Source organism: Typopeltis vanoorti, chromosome 25, assembly GCF_054136105.1.
Source record: "Typopeltis vanoorti isolate ZY-2024b chromosome 25, IOZ_Tvanoo_1.0, whole genome shotgun sequence".
In the NCBI taxonomy this organism is placed as follows: domain Eukaryota; kingdom Metazoa; phylum Arthropoda; class Arachnida; order Uropygi; family Thelyphonidae; genus Typopeltis; species Typopeltis vanoorti.
Window position 1 is genome coordinate 291,598 of NC_143573.1, and position 18,187 is coordinate 309,784.

General features: G+C 34.0%; 1 protein-coding gene across 1 annotated transcript in view; it reads left to right on the forward strand.

Moving 5' to 3' along the window:
• The window catches only part of LOC150092473 (uncharacterized), a 56,792-nt gene extending 44,854 nt beyond the window's left edge, over positions 1-11,938 (forward strand). Inside the window, exon 3 of the mRNA XM_090414762.1 lies at positions 11,794-11,938. Within this exon, the coding sequence (XP_090270888.1) occupies positions 11,794-11,922 (129 nt within the window). The 3' untranslated portion in view covers positions 11,923-11,938. The remainder of the gene's footprint in view (positions 1-11,793) is intronic.
• Positions 11,939-18,187: the final 6,249 nt, after the last annotated feature.

The following is an 18,187-nucleotide window of genomic DNA, read 5'->3' on the forward strand; positions in this document are numbered from 1 at the left end:
GAAGACAATAATGTTGATGTTCAAAAATCAGTCTATGAAATAAATGAAATATGCCAACAGTACAATTTAAAAATTTCACAAAAGAAAGCAAAAGTCATGGCAATTAAAGATTGAGATCTTGTTAGATCAAAATAATTATAGAAAATAAAATCATATAACAGATGACAGAGTTTTATTATTTTATTATTTTAAAATTAATTTTAAGTTAAAGTAATGGCCACTCTACTCTGTGGTTCAGAAACATGGACAGTTAAAAAGAAAGATGAAATAAAATACAGGTTGCAGAGATGAGATTTTTAAGAGCAATTAAAGGATGCACAAAATAGGACCATATAAGAAATGAAGACAGAAAAGAACTGGATATTTATGACATAAATGAAAAGATTAAGGAATATAGAAAGAAATGGAAAGAACATCTATTTAGGATGGAAAGATATCCACTACCAAAAGAGTTGGATAAATATAGACCAAAGGGAAAAAGAGGGAGAAAGACCAGTGAAGCCAGAACAACCAGATGCCTAATCTTTAAAAAGAAGAATAAGAACATTCTTTAGAAAGGATTGCAAAAACAAAAAAAGAGGGGGAGAATATTATACTTAATGGAGACAGCACTTGTCTTGATATTGACATCGCCTTCCATTCAAGAAGATTAGCCCTGTATTTAGTATTTAATACTATAATTACTCCTTCTTTTCCTTGATTGTCATTGCTTGAATATAACATTTTGTATTTATTGTCCAGAAAGATCTGACCAGTTTTGTCTTTTTTGTTTCAGTCATCCCTATTATGCCAATCTGGTACTTATCCATTTCCTCAGCTAGCTCCATTTCTTTGCAATTCAGGCTTCTTATGTTGATAGTACTAATCTTGAACTCTGGTGATGTTGAGTTGGGATATGTTTCAGGATTTGTTTCAGTTGCTGACTTTTCTCTGTTTGTGCTGGTTCCCTGACGAAAACAATGGGGGCCTTGTTTATCTGGGCAGCATCTCAGCTGGTATGATATTCTGTCATGTTGTACCATCATTGTATATTGTAGTTTAAGCCAATAAGAATACAATTTGGTCGGCTTAATCTCAAATTGCCAGCCCATCCTCATTCATTCAGTATCCAGGTAGATACCCAACAGGGTGCACCACGAGATGGTGAGGATGGGACAGATAGGTCAGAAGCCCTGGTTGGTTCTCCTCATTCCTTTAAAGGCTATGTGGAGGTCTCCTCTCAGTTATACAACTTTGACCCTTAAGCACCCTATGATCAGCATGTTTTAAAAATTCAAATCCTATCTCTTTTATGGTGACTGTCAAAGTGAACATGGTTGTGCATGTCCTTGCAGTGTTTCTTCACAATAAAATGAGTTGTGTTCATGCTGGTTCCCTGGCATTTGCAAAGGCATTGAGCACAATTTCTGTGCTCGATGCCTTTGCAAGAGTTTCTTAACATAGCAGTGTGTGTGTATGTATGTGTATATATATATATATATATATATATATATTGAAACACGGTATATCCTCTGATCCAGGCAACTGTCAATCCCTAGATCCTGAATCGAATCTCATTCACTTTCTGAAATTCAAAACCAGTACAAAATACCTTCGCAGTTGTGCACATTACAACTGCATCTCCACTCATTTAAGTTAAAAGTATATAATTCTTACTCAAGGGAATTAACATGAGTATCACTCTTTGATTCTTTTTCATCAGCAGACAATTGAATATCTTCTATCACTCTTATACATGAATATTATCGATTAATTATAGAGTACAGGCAGCCCAAGAGTAGAACTGTGCAGCAAACCAATAGTTCCCCTTTTTCTCTAGACATTCTCCTCAAGTTCAACTTGCTGGTATTGTTCCAAGAGCCACTCTCTTATCCATTTGACCAATCTATCATCCATCTCCAGCTTTTATACCAACTTGTTATGTGGGACCTTATCAAAACGCCTTTGGATAGTCTAAGAATATCACTGTATATATGATTTCCTTATCCAGCACATTTGTCATTTTGTCTTGAAATGCCAATTAGATTGCTAAAATGAGATTTGCCTTCAGAAATCCATGCTGACCATTACAGTCAATTCTCTGCCTATCAGTGCAGTTCTGTGTGAGACTAATCTCTGTACTCTACCTGCATCTGCAGTATACAGACCAGTCTAATTGGAAACCTCTGTCTTAGCATCACACATAGCACTATTTTGTTCTTTCTACTTTCCACAGTTCTCATTATACAACCACATCAAAGGTATAACCAACACTTTGGCACATTTCTTTAAAATATATAGTGATCTCTTACATTTCCACAGCCTCCTCCCTTTTAGGTGTTGCCTAGCATTGTTCATATCAATCTATATCATATATACAGACAAAGTGCTCACTGAATAAATCGATTACTTTCCATGGGGATTACTTTCTATTACTATAACCATCTACTAGTGTCACCTTAAGAAGAAGAAAAATTAGAATTTCTATACAGAATTGTGGACAGATAAATATTTTAAAAAAATATAACTGGCAAACATTTAATGAAAAGGAAATAGCTAAAGAAGAATTAGAAATCAGCCTGAAAGAAACAAGAAATGGAAAATCACCTGGAGAAGATAAGTTAGGTTCAGAATGATATAAACATGCAGGAATAAGGTTCAAAGAAAGACTCCTATTATTTTTAAATAAAATCTACTCAACTAGTAATCCATCAATAGAATGGAAAACAGCAACTGCGATTCCTATCTTTAAAAAAGGTAGTAGAGATGATCCTAAAAATTATTGAGGTATAAGTATTCTAAATTCCTGTTGCAATGTATGTGTGTGTATGTGTGTGTATATATATATATATATATATATATATATATATATATATATATATAGCAGAATTTTAAATAAACTAATAAACTATTCTGAAAACTTTATTTTAGAAGTACAGATTTATGGATTAGAAAAAGGCGATCATGTATAGACCCAGCCTTTTGCCTAAAATTAATAATAGGGAAAAGAAGAGAATACAATTTAGAAACACATATTACATTTATTGACTTTGAAAAACCATTTGACAGAGTTAAAAGAAGCACTTTATTTAACATATTAAAAGAAAGGCAAATACAAGTAATAATCTAAAAGTTATAAGTATATATGAAAATAATCGAATACAAATAAGATTAAATCATTCATATTTACGAATTTAGGGACACAAAACACACGTTTTGAAATGATTATTTTACTTATTATTGATAAAATAACACTTGACATTTCAACTCCTGTATTGAGGTCATCATCAGAAAGATGCATGTGTAGGAAACCAAGCTACATGCTCATGCACTCTATAAAGGTAAATTAAATCTACGCTGTTAATTAATCTTTTTCTTAGCCTGACCTCTAGTGAAAAAAAAAAAAAAAATTAAAAAAAAATGATTAATAAATAAAAACTACAATAAACTCTGCTAAAGTCCTCCTGTACTAAGATTCTTGATTTGTACAATTCAGATTGTTATACTATGATTTTCTTCTGGACTCGTACAGTTCACATTGCTATTGAATGTTAAGGGAAACAAAAAAACACTTCTTGTATTGGGATTTTTCTTTGGCTTGTTCTGGTTGCTATAAAGGTTGCAAATGGGTCCTCCACATTCTTGGAATGATTAGGCCTTCATTTTTGTTCAGATTTGGATTATGTTTGAACATTTCACGTGCTTCTTTAAATTTCCTCTTGAACCAGGTTTTGGTGCAGTGTAAGGAATTGGTACCTTTCCAATCAATTCTGTGGTATGTTTTGGAGTGCGTGGTCAGAAAGGCCTGTTTTTCCAAAATAGGGGTATTGAATGTGTCGTTTATGTTCGTCCTTCCTAATTGGGATGGTTTGCCCTGTTTCCCCTATGTAAGGTAAGTTACATGTGCATTGTATTTTGTAAACCCTGGGTGGTCTAAATGTGGAAGAGGATCTTTGGAAGAACTGAGTAGGTGTCTTAATTTTGTCGGGGGTTTAAAGGTGGTTTTGATGTATTTGTGTAGTGTTCTGTCTATATTTTCGGAAATGCTTCTAACATAAAGTATGGCAATAGCATTCTTGAAATCTTTTTTGTTTTTACTAGTATCTCTGTGGAGAATCTTGTGAATAATTTTTTTACTGTATCCATTTTTTATAAATGTATGGTTGATGATCTTGTATTCTTGGTTTAGAGCTTGTTCATTTGAACAAATAGTTTGAGCTCTGTGTTTAAGGGTGCTAATGACCTCTAGTTTTTGTGTTGGGTGGTGATGAGAATTGTATGTACTGGCCTGTGTGTGTGTGTGTGTGTGTAGGTTTGCAGCAGACTGAGAAGGAGAGACAGCCTGAGGGAAGACATGTGACAAGTGTGTCTAGGAACGGAAGAGAGTTGTTTTTTTTCTATTTCAATGGTGAATTGGATACGTTTGTGTTGTTTGTTCAGGTGACTAGACTCCACTTCACACCAAATAGACTCAAGCCCACCCATTATATGGAAAAAACTGTTACTAATATTGCAGTAATAACTATAAATGGATTCAAATCATCTGATGTCATTAGCATTCACCCTTCCTTTCTCTCCTATGTGTATTCTTCATAAAAATACTGTAACCTTTATACCCAATACCAGTTAGTACATCTGCCTCTGAGAGCCAGGTCTCACTAATGCTAATAATCTGAGATCTGAATCTCAAATACATGAATAGAATATTCTATACCTGTCTATAAATGTGGTTCAAAATCAGTCTAGTTGGGATCTTCAGCTTTTTTCCCAGACAGCATAATATATAATCACATCCTGCCATAATGCATTGACTACTGCTGAGCTGCATTCAATAGATTTTTTTTTTAACATATATATCTGACCTACAAACAAAAATAATGATATCTGTGCATATCATTGCTGAGTAAAGTAAAGTAAGAGAGCAAAAAGAAGAAATTTGTTTTTACACACAAAATGGCATTGGCACAGATGAGTCGCATTTTCCCTCCTGAAAACTTGGGTTTTAATCCTTTTCATCTGAATTTAGAACTCATACTATTACAGACAATAATACGAATGTTAGGATTAGGCCACAAGATGGTTGCAGTTGTTCTCGCTCTCTAAGGCTTTGATTTATTGATAATCTGGGTTCACTATTTATAAATTGTTGAAGGATAGAAACTAGTTGTCCACTAGTTTTCAAAAGTTTTACAAGAAGAGCCCCACTTATTCATTTGGGGAATAAAATGCATTAGAGGATTTATACATTTATAATTTCTTAAACCATCAGTCATTGTGAATAATGAATATTGAAAATTTAAAAGTAAACACATGGAGTGTGGTATCTTTGTGTGGTTGCAAGAGTGCTATATTAAAAACCATTTTACTGTCAGGATCATCATCAAATTCCTGCCATGTATCCTCAAGGGGTGTACAGGATATGATAGTACTATATGAAAAATTTACATCATTACTAACTTCCTATCTACAATTTTCCTCCAGATCAGGATCTTATAGTTCAAAAAATTAAAATTAAGGAATACAATTTCCCATTTTTTTTTGCATAGAAAGTCCAGAGGTTGAGATTTGGATGATAAAGAACTTCAGCACTTGAAAAAAAAGTTGAAATTTATAGGGATCTTATGGCTAGTTTTATCAATTTTGTGATCTGCAAGGCTGAATTTATAATGCTTATTTAATTCACTGTAGGATTGATTATCAGAAATATGTTTTGTGACAGAACAGCTAGGTTGTTTAAAATAGAAGTGAGACAGCAGTCATACTCTGTCTTTTGGAGAAGATAAAAGAAACTTGATTTTGTTGGCAGGTTTTATATGTGATTGAAAGATGGAATTTCTTTGGAATGCAAGAGGCACATTCAGAGGTTCCCTGAATATAAAAATTAGATATCCTGTTGGAGTCATCTCTTCTGGTAGTATTGGGGTTTAAAAAGGATGATTTTGTCGATAATTCTTGTCTGTAATATGCAGCCATTTCGAGGAAAGGTTTTTTGGATGGTGGATATTTCTTGTTGAAAAGATGTTGAAAAACAGAGTATGCAGATTTTTGATGATTTGATAATACTGTATACCTGCAAAGAATGCGAGCTGACATATAGCAGCCAAAGTTAGTTTATTTGCATAATTCTATTTCCAAGTTGAATTTGATCTTAAGGTCTAAGTTAGTAATTTTTTTTAAAGTAATCTTTTAGATCTTGATGTTGAGTTCTTCAAGGTGATGAAAATATTATCTATATGTTGGATCCAGAAAGAAAATTTGTTTTTTAAGGCAGATATGTTTTTTTTCTTCTAAATGTTCATTTAGAAGAAAAGAAAATCTCAATTCCCTCTGTTTTTTTTTCTAGTTTGCCATTCCTAAAATATTCAGAATTCATAACAAACCTAGAGATCTTCATTGTGTGATGGGAATTTAGAAGATAGATGTTCAAGAGCATCTAATACAAGAACATTGTTGAACAGACTATACATTAGAATTAAGTTTTTTCTTAATTAAAACTTAATTCTAAATCATTAAGTTTTAATTCTTTACTTCTAGAGATGAGGTCAGCAGTAATTTTTATATGAGCATAAGACAGGGCTAAGAGGAATCTTCATCTCTTGCATTATACTGTCTTCATAATTCCTTCTTTCAGATTACCTGCATAATCTCATTGCCCATCCATTTTATACTTATCTTATTATTAACCCTCTTAAGCTTTGAAATACATTCATACATTGCTGCTCATCTAATATTATCTCCATTCCACCTAATCCCTCATTCCATGCTATTATTTTGCTGCTTAATGAACTTCCATACCATCTTCCTTGTAGTTCTGCCATCAAAGATAATGTCTTTTCAAATGTATGTCTGTCATGGTGACTTGCACAAAAATATCCTCTGCAGTGATGAAATGCTGAACTCTCCATGCTTGTACGTCCTTTGTTAAAGACTGCATAAGGAAGTTATCCCATTTAAATAAGAAAAACTTAATATTAGAGCCTGTGTAGCTCAGTGGATGTGGCGTTTGCACACCACCGCGCTAGGCCGCACGAAGGAAGTCTTGGTTTCGAGTCTAGTCGGCGACTAGAGGAAATTTTTCTAAGCCTTTTTTCGACCGGTTCCCGAGTTAGTCGATCTCTGGCACGGGCAAGCAGGTTTTTCCTCCCGGGAACTCGGGTTTTTCGTCCTGTAAACTCAAGAAAATCGACCATAGAACCCATATTATTTCAGACATTAAATATATTGTGTTAGGGTTAGAGACCACGAGATGGCGGCACATTTGAGCCGTCTCTCTTCACTGCGTACCGCTTAATTAGTGATAGCCTTGGGCCATCTGTCTCTGATTGGGTACCAGTGGAGATTGAACTGCCCACTCAGTCTCCAAAAAGTTAGATAGGGCTAAATGGCCTCGCCTACTCCCGTATATACGGGAATAAAAAGGCGTTAGCTGATTTTTTTTTTTTTTATTATACTGTCTTCATAATTCCTTCTTTCAGGTTACCTGCATAATCTCATCCCATCCATTTTATACTTATCTTATTATTAACCCTCTTAAGCTTTGGAATACATTCATACATTGCTGCTCATCTGATATTATCTTCATTCTTTCCAACTTAATATTAAGATGTGAAGGATATTGTGCTTTTTCGTATAATTTTCCATTTACATGTAAATTAAATCATATCAAATATTTAAATGCTATACTATCTTAAATAATGTTGCCAGTTAACAGTTACTTCCCTCTACCTACTGCTATTATTGGAAGTCTACTATTCATAACTAAATAATGTTTTCATGTGATTTATATGTATAATGAAGATACTGTGCACGTGTCCATTTTGTGTTCTTTACAGCAAGGTTTCTCAAATGTTTCCTACGACAGAACATTTCTTGAAATTTTAACAGAACACCTTGGTTAGAGTTGAGTATCATCGGTCTCATATTCAATGTAAAGCTAAGCGAACACTATCACTGCAGCAAGCCGTATTGCATTGCATAATACGACAGCGCACCCTACAGGCGTGCCAGGCTGCAACACATCACATTGACCTTGCTTGTGACCGCATGTTTCTTAGAATTGGTACCTCTATACTTCACTTGCGTTTGGAGGTGTCGACAACCGCGAGCGTCTGAGTCAAGGCCAGCACACTCTGGCCTTAATAGCACAATCCACACGTAGGGTGAGGAGCGCCTGATTTTCAAACATGTTTGAACTTGTTGCAGCATTTAAAACCATTCCAGGCTCATATTAGTTTTGATAATTTTTCATGGAACAGTTATTCTCTTTCTGCAGAATATAGTTTATGAAACGCTGCTTTACAGTACACAACTTTTTTTTTTTTTTTTGAAGGTTACACTACATTTAAAGCATTCGAGGGAGGTGTCACGAATAATAATAATAAAAAAGGGCATGTTTCTCTCAAATTTACTTCAGTATTTACAGTTCCTTGTAAAAGTTATAAACTGTCAAGAATATCCTTGAAATTTTACTAGGGTTGGTGTTAACCATAATTTGATAAATAAGTGTTCTCATTTCGTTCATCATCCAATATCCTCTGAACCTAATATCGGTCACTATTCCACATATGAAAGGAAAGATACTTTAAAAAGCACAGCAGCTACAAGTCAGTTACACATGTGCCACCTAGCACTGATCCTTTATCCTAGATAAAACTTGGGCTTTTATTGCTCAGTGAATCGTGTTCTTTGTCCAACTGTGTTATTTCTATAAATCATAGAATTTGAGAGAAAAATTCAAAAGTGTTTTATATCTTTCATGTCTGTAAATTTAAATATGAAAAACATTTGAATCTGAGACCATCAGAAGCTCCTCTAACTTAAGCAAAAGTAATGTTGCATATTGCTAAATTTTGGAAGAACTCTCCTAAGAAGATAAGGCAACATACCAATGCTTTGTCAGAGCCAGCAGCCTAATTCTGAAATGCATATTTCATCTATAATTGTACACACACACACACACACACACACACACACACACACACACACACACACACACACACACACACACATCATACCTCTTTGTATTGGTTTCATGTTATATAAGTTAAATATCTGCCATTTGAAAGCAAATACAGCGGTATCTTGCTAATCCAAACTAATAAAAACTGTGCTTGTTCGGATTAGCGAATTTTCCCACAAGAGACAATAATAACTAGCGTTTAAGACAAAAATAATCGCATTCTAATGGTAAATCAATTTAATTTTGTAAATAAATGAAGTAATTGATAGAAAAAAAGCCAGTGTACTGTAATGTAAAACTTAAAAAATAATACAGTACAAAGTTTATTTTAATAAAAAATTTAGTTTGTATGTACCTGTATTGTTGAGGATTCTGATTTAATAAAATTGCATAGTTCAGTACATAACTTAATTTGTTTAAAAAAATCAATTTCTTGTATACAACACAAAAAAAAAAGTTTCATTTTCTTTTGCTTCTTGGAAGCTAAACTTTTTTTCAAATGCTTCTTCTCAGAGCTGCAGCAATAAAATTTTGTGGAATGGCGTATCATTCTGCTTAGCCCATTCTATACACATATTAAAACTGTCAACTGCCTCTTCATGTTTTACTTTTTTTCTTTGAGTTCTTTATCAACATCTAATTTATTAATTATATAAATATAATATCAGCATATAATATTTATATGATATTTATAAATATCAGCATCTGATTTAATTTCGAATGCACTTTCAGTTCTACCTATAATTTATTTTGTAACGTCTGTTTGTGAAATTTCGACATCTTGATTTATATTTTTAACCAAATTATGTACGTTTTGAATTTCCTCTTTTTGTGTATCACTGTAATTATCTTGATAAATTCTAGAAGGCCACAGTTTTTTCCATGACTCTTGAATTGCTTCAGGTTCGATGGCTTCCCAAGCAGCAGCAACTGAGAATGTTACATCCTTCAAATTTATATTTTTTATTGATATGGTAACATCATAATTTTGGGAAATTACATTTAAAAGCAGGTCTTTACGATATTTTAATTTAATGGATTGTATTATGTTCTGATCCATTGGTTGCACCAGTGGAGTACAGTTTGGAGGCAAAAACATAGCCGTAAAAATTTCCTTCCTCACTAATCAATTCATCTGCCAGAGGATGTCCAGGACATCCTCCGGCAGAGGAATAATAAAAGTGTTTTCTGTTCTAAATTCTGGGATTTTAAATAAGTTTTAACAGACAGTACGAAATCTTTGTGAAACCACTTCGAAAAAAAGTTCGACATTCATCCATCCTTGACTTTGACTTCGGTACAAAACCTGAAAGCAGCAGTTCTTAAATGGTCTTGGGTTTTTTGATTTTCCAAAAAAGTAACTTTAATTTATGTTTACCTGAGGCGTTTGCACAAGGCATTATCGTGACACGCTCTTTGGACATTTTTTGACCAGGCACCGAGCTTCATTTCTGTGAACTAGAGGTTTCTCTAGTAACAACTTCGAATAACGACCACTTTCATCCACATTATAAATTTGATCATTGGTTAAATTTAATTCAAGAATTTTTTCTAAAAAAGCTTTTTGGAATGGTTCTATGATGGAAACGTCACTAAACGTTTTTTTTTTCCCTGATATTGATAGGTAACGAATACCGTTGCATTTCTTAAATTTTTCTAGCCAACCATCACTTGCTTTGAATTTCTGATCTGGGTAAATTTGGGAATGGAAATGCTTAGCTTTCTGCTTTAAAATACCTCTGGAGATGGGAGTATGACAACTTCTTTCTTGAAGAAACCACATGTAAACAGCAGAATCATTTAAAGAAAAATCACTTGTTTTCAGAGTTTGTCTCTTGCTTGGGCCTTCTTCTGTGGTTGAAATATAAATTAAAATTCTGTCTTTGTTAATGTCACTGATTGTAGATTTGCCGATATTGTATTCAGTAGCACAGTTGCACAGCCGCTTTGCCCTTTTTCTAGACGCTGAATTATTTTACACTTATCCGACAATGATGATATCACATGTTTTCTTTTGGTATGCTTCGACCCGTTACCATTTTAACGAGATAAATTTTAGTGTTAAAAACAGTAAAAGAAAAAATGAAGTTAATAAACAATAAAACTGTTCACTTTTAAAATTTATCAGAAAAATAAAATTTTACTTACTAAAACAATCGATAATTTCAGCGAATGATTATAATCATTCGCTGAAAATTTACGAAAACACAAAACAATAAACAACTCAGACAACGTTTCATTTCAATAACTAAAGAAACACTGAGCGTTATATACAACCAGACTTCAGGCTAAGTCGTTGTTGTTAAAGGAACATAAAGATACACAAATGTTGTACACTAGTGGTGACTAATCAGTTCATTAATAACAGCAGTGATTCATGCTGACAATACAGTACGTACTACAGTATAAAAAAGCAAACGTGAACATAATAAATCAAAATAGGCCTACAGTATAACTGTACAATCGACAGTATGAAAAAAATACTATACTGTAATAATAAAATAATAGTTGAAATAATTATTAAATAAAAATAATAGTACACAAAATAATAATACGTAATAAATAAAACTTTTTTTCAAACTGCAGTTGGAATTACTGGAGGGTTCGGATTAGCAATATACCAGTATGATTGATTGTAAAACATTGAGGTACTTATTCAGATTTCTTTAGGATTGCATTGTGTTCATTTTCTGTTTGAATTATAGGCTTCTGCATACTACTATTTGTCAACATTAAGAAAATTTCTGTTATGTTTCTAAATATTTATATATTCTTATTTATTTATTAAATTTAAGAATTCTTGGCAAATTTATTTATTCACTTAGTACAATTATAATTTTCTGTATTTTTAACAGGCATTAGAAAAATCTTTTCGGTCGGATATTGAAAGTGAACTACGAGCTAAAGCTTATTCAGATGGGAATACCTTCAAGACAAATAACTCAGCAGTTTTGGAAAAACATAGAAAACAAAAATTAAAATAATACTTTGTATATGTGACTGTTGTCTTAGTTTTATTTTTTAATTAGAAATATTACAGATAAATACCTTTCTTGTTGACATATATTCCAATATCCAAAATTATATTAGATCTCTGTACTGTTTACATCCAAGTATAGGATCATTATATACCTAATTTTTGTAATAATAGGGCAATGAATCTTATGTCTGTAATTGCTATATCTGTCACTGGGGTATTATTTTTCATCCACTTTGTCGGCTTTGCTTGGGGGAAAAATCTTGAGTTTTCAGCATTAGAGTGGAGAGGAATCTAATGGGTATAATGAAATCACTATCCAGAAAATAACTAGTACTTATCATCATTCACACAGACTTGCAATCGGATATTAAAAGGATTTTAACATCCTACCTTAAAGGGACTTCTGAACTAATAGCAGGAAAATTCTTTGCAAATGCATTCTGTACATTATTTTCAAACCAGCATCATCTACCAAAGAAAAAATTCTCTCCTTTGTCCTTACCTAGTGCTTATCAATTGCCCTGTTCCTGCTGCTTTGGACACACTGACAATTATTTTAAGATCAGAATGTAAGAACACCAAGACTACATAAGATTTTTAGAATCAGAGGGTTCTAGCCTCATTTCTCATGCATAGTTCATTGGAATCAAACCAAGATTACACACTGAAGTAGGTTTAATTTGATTCTTTATTCCTTGAAAGTTGTAAATCCCCATGTTATCACCCTAATCCATTTGGCTAGTTCTCCAGTTAATCTTATATTTGAGTGGAGAGGTTATTGGAGTAATCTAAAAAATCGACTGCAATTATTGACTTATCTTCAGATTAAGAAATTATCATCAGTATGTTTTTCTGCAGTTAAAGCTTAAGTGGATATTAAGTATTCCTGGATTTTCTCTTCAAAGGTAGAACTTAAGAAAGAAAGAAGACTATCATGGCTCATTCTGACTTCTGATTATATATGAAATAATCTATATAAGTATATGACTGTAACGGATTCCATTTGTTGCAGTCATCTTTTTGCCAGGATCATTGAATAAAAACCAAGGACTAACACAGTGTTTTTTGGAAATCTCTCATTAAATCTTTCAACATTGGAAATTTCAGTTTCACCAACAATCACCTTCTGTCACTAACTGTAGATAGCTAATGCATGCCATGTGTTTTTACATTTACTATCTAGCATGAACTTGGCTATTTGCATTGTAATAGTTTTTCAATGTTTAATCAACTTCGTGATCTTTGTATTTGTTTGTTTTGATGCTTATCCTGAAGAAGCCACCAGTTCTCTTTTAGGTGGTAAAACTAGTCAGTGTAATTATTTAATAATGACTACTAATACCTGTTTTCTATGTATATAATCCTTAAGTTCATTTGAAACATTAGTTAGCAAGCTGTGCCAGTTAGCTATGATTTCTTGTTCTTTGAGAAAGTTTGTGTATATATATTTACCAGTGTTGTAGTTTCTGTAAAGTGACAAAGAAGAGTGCCATTGAGAATTTCTTTCTTAATCTAAACAAAACCTATCCACATAAGTAGGTACATACACAACCCCCCCCCCCACACACACAATATGATATAAAAATGCTTGTTGATACAGTCTCTTTTTTGACTAGGCTTCCCTCAGTTGAACTCTTCTTTATTCTCCATATCTTCCTATCTAGTGTGCTATAGTGTCAAAAAGATTAACGAAATAAGTATTCCTGCCACCTCATGTCCATCTCACCATGTAGATTATTATAATAATGCCATTACTATTTCCTGTATTTGGGGCATCTCTCTCTATTCCAGGTGTGTACAAATTCTCTCATTCTAGTAGTTTGTAATATTATGGACAAACTGGGAGATCTGCTAACATCCACTAGCAAAACTTTGTTCAGTCGGGTCTAGTTAACCATGTCTCAGATACCCTGCACTGAATCAAACAGGAAAAAATGAACTATTATGCAGCAAATGCAAATTGGAAACATTTTTTTGGAATCAATAAAGAATGTAAAAAAACAATATGGCTGTGTGAAACTTCCCCAAATTGCATCATCACAAACCATGGGTTCACTGCCTGTTGAGTCTGATACCTCCTTCACTATCTTCTTCCACCTTTCTTTCTCCAGTGCACAGTGTTGCAGTTTCTGTACACCTATTCCACACCGATCCTTTGTCATCTATCCATTCTCTATATGGTCTACCTCTTCTGTTTACACCATCCATAATGTCCATCTCAACATGAATGCCATTATTTTCCAGTCCTCACTCATTCTACAGATATGTCCAAATAATTGCAGCTTCCATTTTATAATATTCTGCATTAGATTCTTCTTTGGGTGCATCTTCCAATAGAGCTCTTCATTTGTAATTTTCTGTACCCATCCTATTCTTAGAATCTTCCTGTAACAAGTTCTTTCAAATGTCAAAATTCTTTTTCTTGATTCCTTATTTATCACCCATGTTTTGTACAGTAGACCACTAAAGATGCATGTTTCTGGCACTCTTAGTTTTTTTTGAAGACTGATCACTTTACTTTTCCAGATGTTATCCATGGCCTTCAGATTTTTTCTTCCCTTTGCTATCCTGATCTGTATTTCTTTTTTACAGTCCAAATCATATGTCATTTTACTTCCCAAATATGTGAACTGTTCTACATTTTCTCTATCAGTTCCATCCACTTGTATCTTTTGTTTCATTTTCTTCTCACCAATTACCATTCTTTGTTTTTTCCAAGTTCATAACAAGTCCAAATCTCTTTCCTTCCTCATTTAACAGTTTCAATGTTTTTTGTAGTTCTCGTTCATCTTCCTCAATAATAACAATGGCATCTGCAAATCTCAGATTGTTAATTCTCATCCCATGTACTGATATTCCTTTTACATCTTCCTTCATTTTATCCATTGCTCTTTCTAAATGTCCGATGAAAATATTTGTGATATTGGGTTCTCCTGTCTAGTACCTCTACTTGTTCTAAGCCATTTCTCCAAATCATCACCTATTCTAACTGTTGCAACTGCATTCTTATACACATCTTTTAATATCTATCTATCTATCTATTAGTTTTCTATCAATTCCATAGCATTCTAGCAGTGCTAATATCACTTTCTGGTCTATACTGTGAAATGGCTTTCTTTACTATTAACTTCATTGTCAAAATCTGTTGAATTGTACATCCAATATTTCATTCTCTGTGACACAATTTGAAATATTTGGAACTGTTAAACCTATTTTCTTATTTCATTGCGCTGTTTCCTTCCATTAAACCTGAAGGGAAGTTTAAAAAGACACCTAAGCCTAAATGCTCATCTACTATCCAATTTCTCTCACTATAGTCCTCTAAAGTAACAAAGAGAACCACTGATGCTCAATAAATCACTGCCAGTATGGATTCCATTACTATCAATTGATGTTAATGCCAGGCAAATTCTTACTTGTTCTACTTGACCTTGAGGCAGGACACAAGAATTTGTCTAGTACTTATTTTCAAATCAGGCAAGAATATCAAAAATTGCAGCATGTGTTTAGATTGAAACCAAACTACATAGATTTCATGATATATTAGAAATCAACAATTAAGAGGGATTCTCTATTTGGTTGGTATAGTAAAGTTACTGTAAGGTGTAAATATGTGAACTTGATGTGAACTTAATCAGAATATGCACCATGTGAGAATGATTGGTACATAGAGAGAAAGAATAGGTGTAAGTGGAAAAAACTTAAAGACGAATGAATTGTTAACAATTATGGTATTAAGTGTGTATCTAATAAGTTGCTTGGGAGAGGTGAATTACATGTCATCCTGTAATCTTTAGACATGCATGTTTGCATTTATGATAGGCATAATTTAAAAGGGGGAAAAAAACCTGAGGAAAGAAACAAGATTTGCTGTGAAATTTAAATGATTATAAGGGAGTGTGTATCCACTGAACTAGTGATATTTATCGATGATTCATCTAACCATGGCATAAGTTCAATGTGCCTTGATGGAGCATTAAGCAAGCACAACCTGTATACTGTGTTGTGCTTGTTAATGCATTTCATCTATAGTGAAAAGCATGAATCTTCCTAAAGACACCATTCATCATTGATGCAAGCAGAACAATTTTCTATGTACCACACTGCTTGACAATCTTAACAGAACAAAATGTTTTTCATGAATATTTTAAGTGTCTCCAAAGATGAATAGTTGATATGATAGGCATTGTGGCATGCAAATTTCAAGTTTCCAGTAGGAATTGATCTACCACTCAACTGATCTGCACACAATGCAAATCATTTATGCCTGTATAAACAGGTTGCTTGGGTTAGTCAGGGTACAGGTACCTCAAGGTGGCAAATCATGATCATTTAGATTGGCAGGCCACTTTATGATTTGAAGCTAGGCAGTCACAAGTGAAGGTAGCAGATTGGCTTAATGTATCATGAAGCATCATGTCACTGTAAATGCAGTTACAGAAGATAGGAACCATTACATGAAGAGCTGCATCAACCATAACAGATGATTGTCTGGCTCGAATAGGAAGATAGAACTTATGATGTCCTGTCACTAGCTGTCTGTTGAGGTTACTATCACCAGATCGGAAAATCATTTCCAACTGTTAAGAAGGCTCATTTAGTGGACTACCAAGGAAGCCAGTGATTTGTATCCCGTTAACCAAAAACTATTGCAGAGGTTGTTGAAATTGGAGAGAATGAGACTGCACTATCATCCCTCTGACATCAGAGAAAAGGACATTTAATGATCAACAATTGCACCTCCTTTTTATATTATTGATAGGGATACTGTATCTGTGTACTGATATCAAGAATAGATTCTCAAACCCTGTGTGCTACTTTGTAGAGGTGTGATTGGCCCAGATTCTCTTTTCATGCATGACAATGCCACTGCCCATAGAGCTGAAGTGGTGGACAAGTATCTTGAAACTGAAGGTATCTGATTACTGCCATGAGCCAGCATAATCGTCATGCTTAAATCTGATTGAACATGTGTGTGATGCCATTGACTCTTGCATTGCACGTTGACAGCTACCATTTCCATCACTTGGTGAACTAAAGTTTGCTCTGGTAAAAGAATATGATGTGTTGCCACAGAATTTTCTAGACACCCTTATGTCGAGCATGGTCCACTATCGTCAGCCTTTTTTTATCCGTTAGAGTGAAATCATATGCAATACTTATGTTATATGTCATTTTTTAAAGCATGTGTCAACTTCTGTAATGTGATCTTTTTTTTTTTTTGGTAATTCTTGCATAACCCTGTGTGATCTCTTACAACTGCCATGTCATTGTTATTTTATTGTACATCACCACACCAAATTTTGTTCTACTTCATCAGAAACTGCATGAGTTATGCCACATTTTCCATGCATTTTGTTAGTTTTATCAAGCAGTGTATATTTAGTGACAGAGTAATTAATGTAATTAGATACATTGGTATGAAAATGTATAGTTAAGAATCCCTCCACTCACAGACACTACACCACATAGATGAATGAAACACCTCGCGAAAAAACTCCTTAAAAAGAACCTTCCTTGCAACTACACTACACGCACGCACGCACGCACGCACGCACGCACGCACCATATCTTAAGTTAAAAGTAAAATAGATAAACTGAGCTCACGCCTAAAACAATCAGAAGAACAGTCTACGGACAATGTCTCTACCTTCTGCATACAAATCAGGGACAGGCAGGGTTTATCTCTGTTCTTTCCATGTGTCTACAGCAGCGTTTCCCAAACAGCGACAAGTTCAAACATGTTTGAAAATCAGGCACTCCTCGCTTGCGTGTGGATTGTGCTATTAAGGTCAGTGTGTGCTGGCCTTGACTTGCCCACTGGCTGACAGTCGCCCATGGTTGTCGACACCTCCAAGCACAAGTGAAGTATTGAGGTATCTATTCTAGGAAATGTGCGGTCATAAACAAGGTCGATGTGCTGTGGTCCAGCATGGCTGTAGTGTGTACTGGTGCATTTTTGTGATGCGTTACAGCCTGCTGCAGCGATAGTGTGCACTTAGCTTTACATTGAATATGAGACCAATGATACTCTAACTCTAACCAAGGTGTTCTGTTAAAATTTCAGGATTTGTGAAGTGTTCAGTTGTAGGAAAAGTTTGGTATCCCCATCATTGTGGGATCTAGTACTTTGGTCAGACAACCATGGTAAGAAAAAAAACGACATAAAAAGTGTATTTAATATGGACAATTTAAAAGTGGATTAGCACAATATGCCTTGGATGAAGACCATTTCATCAGATAGAAGAAAGTCACACTACTACACTAAT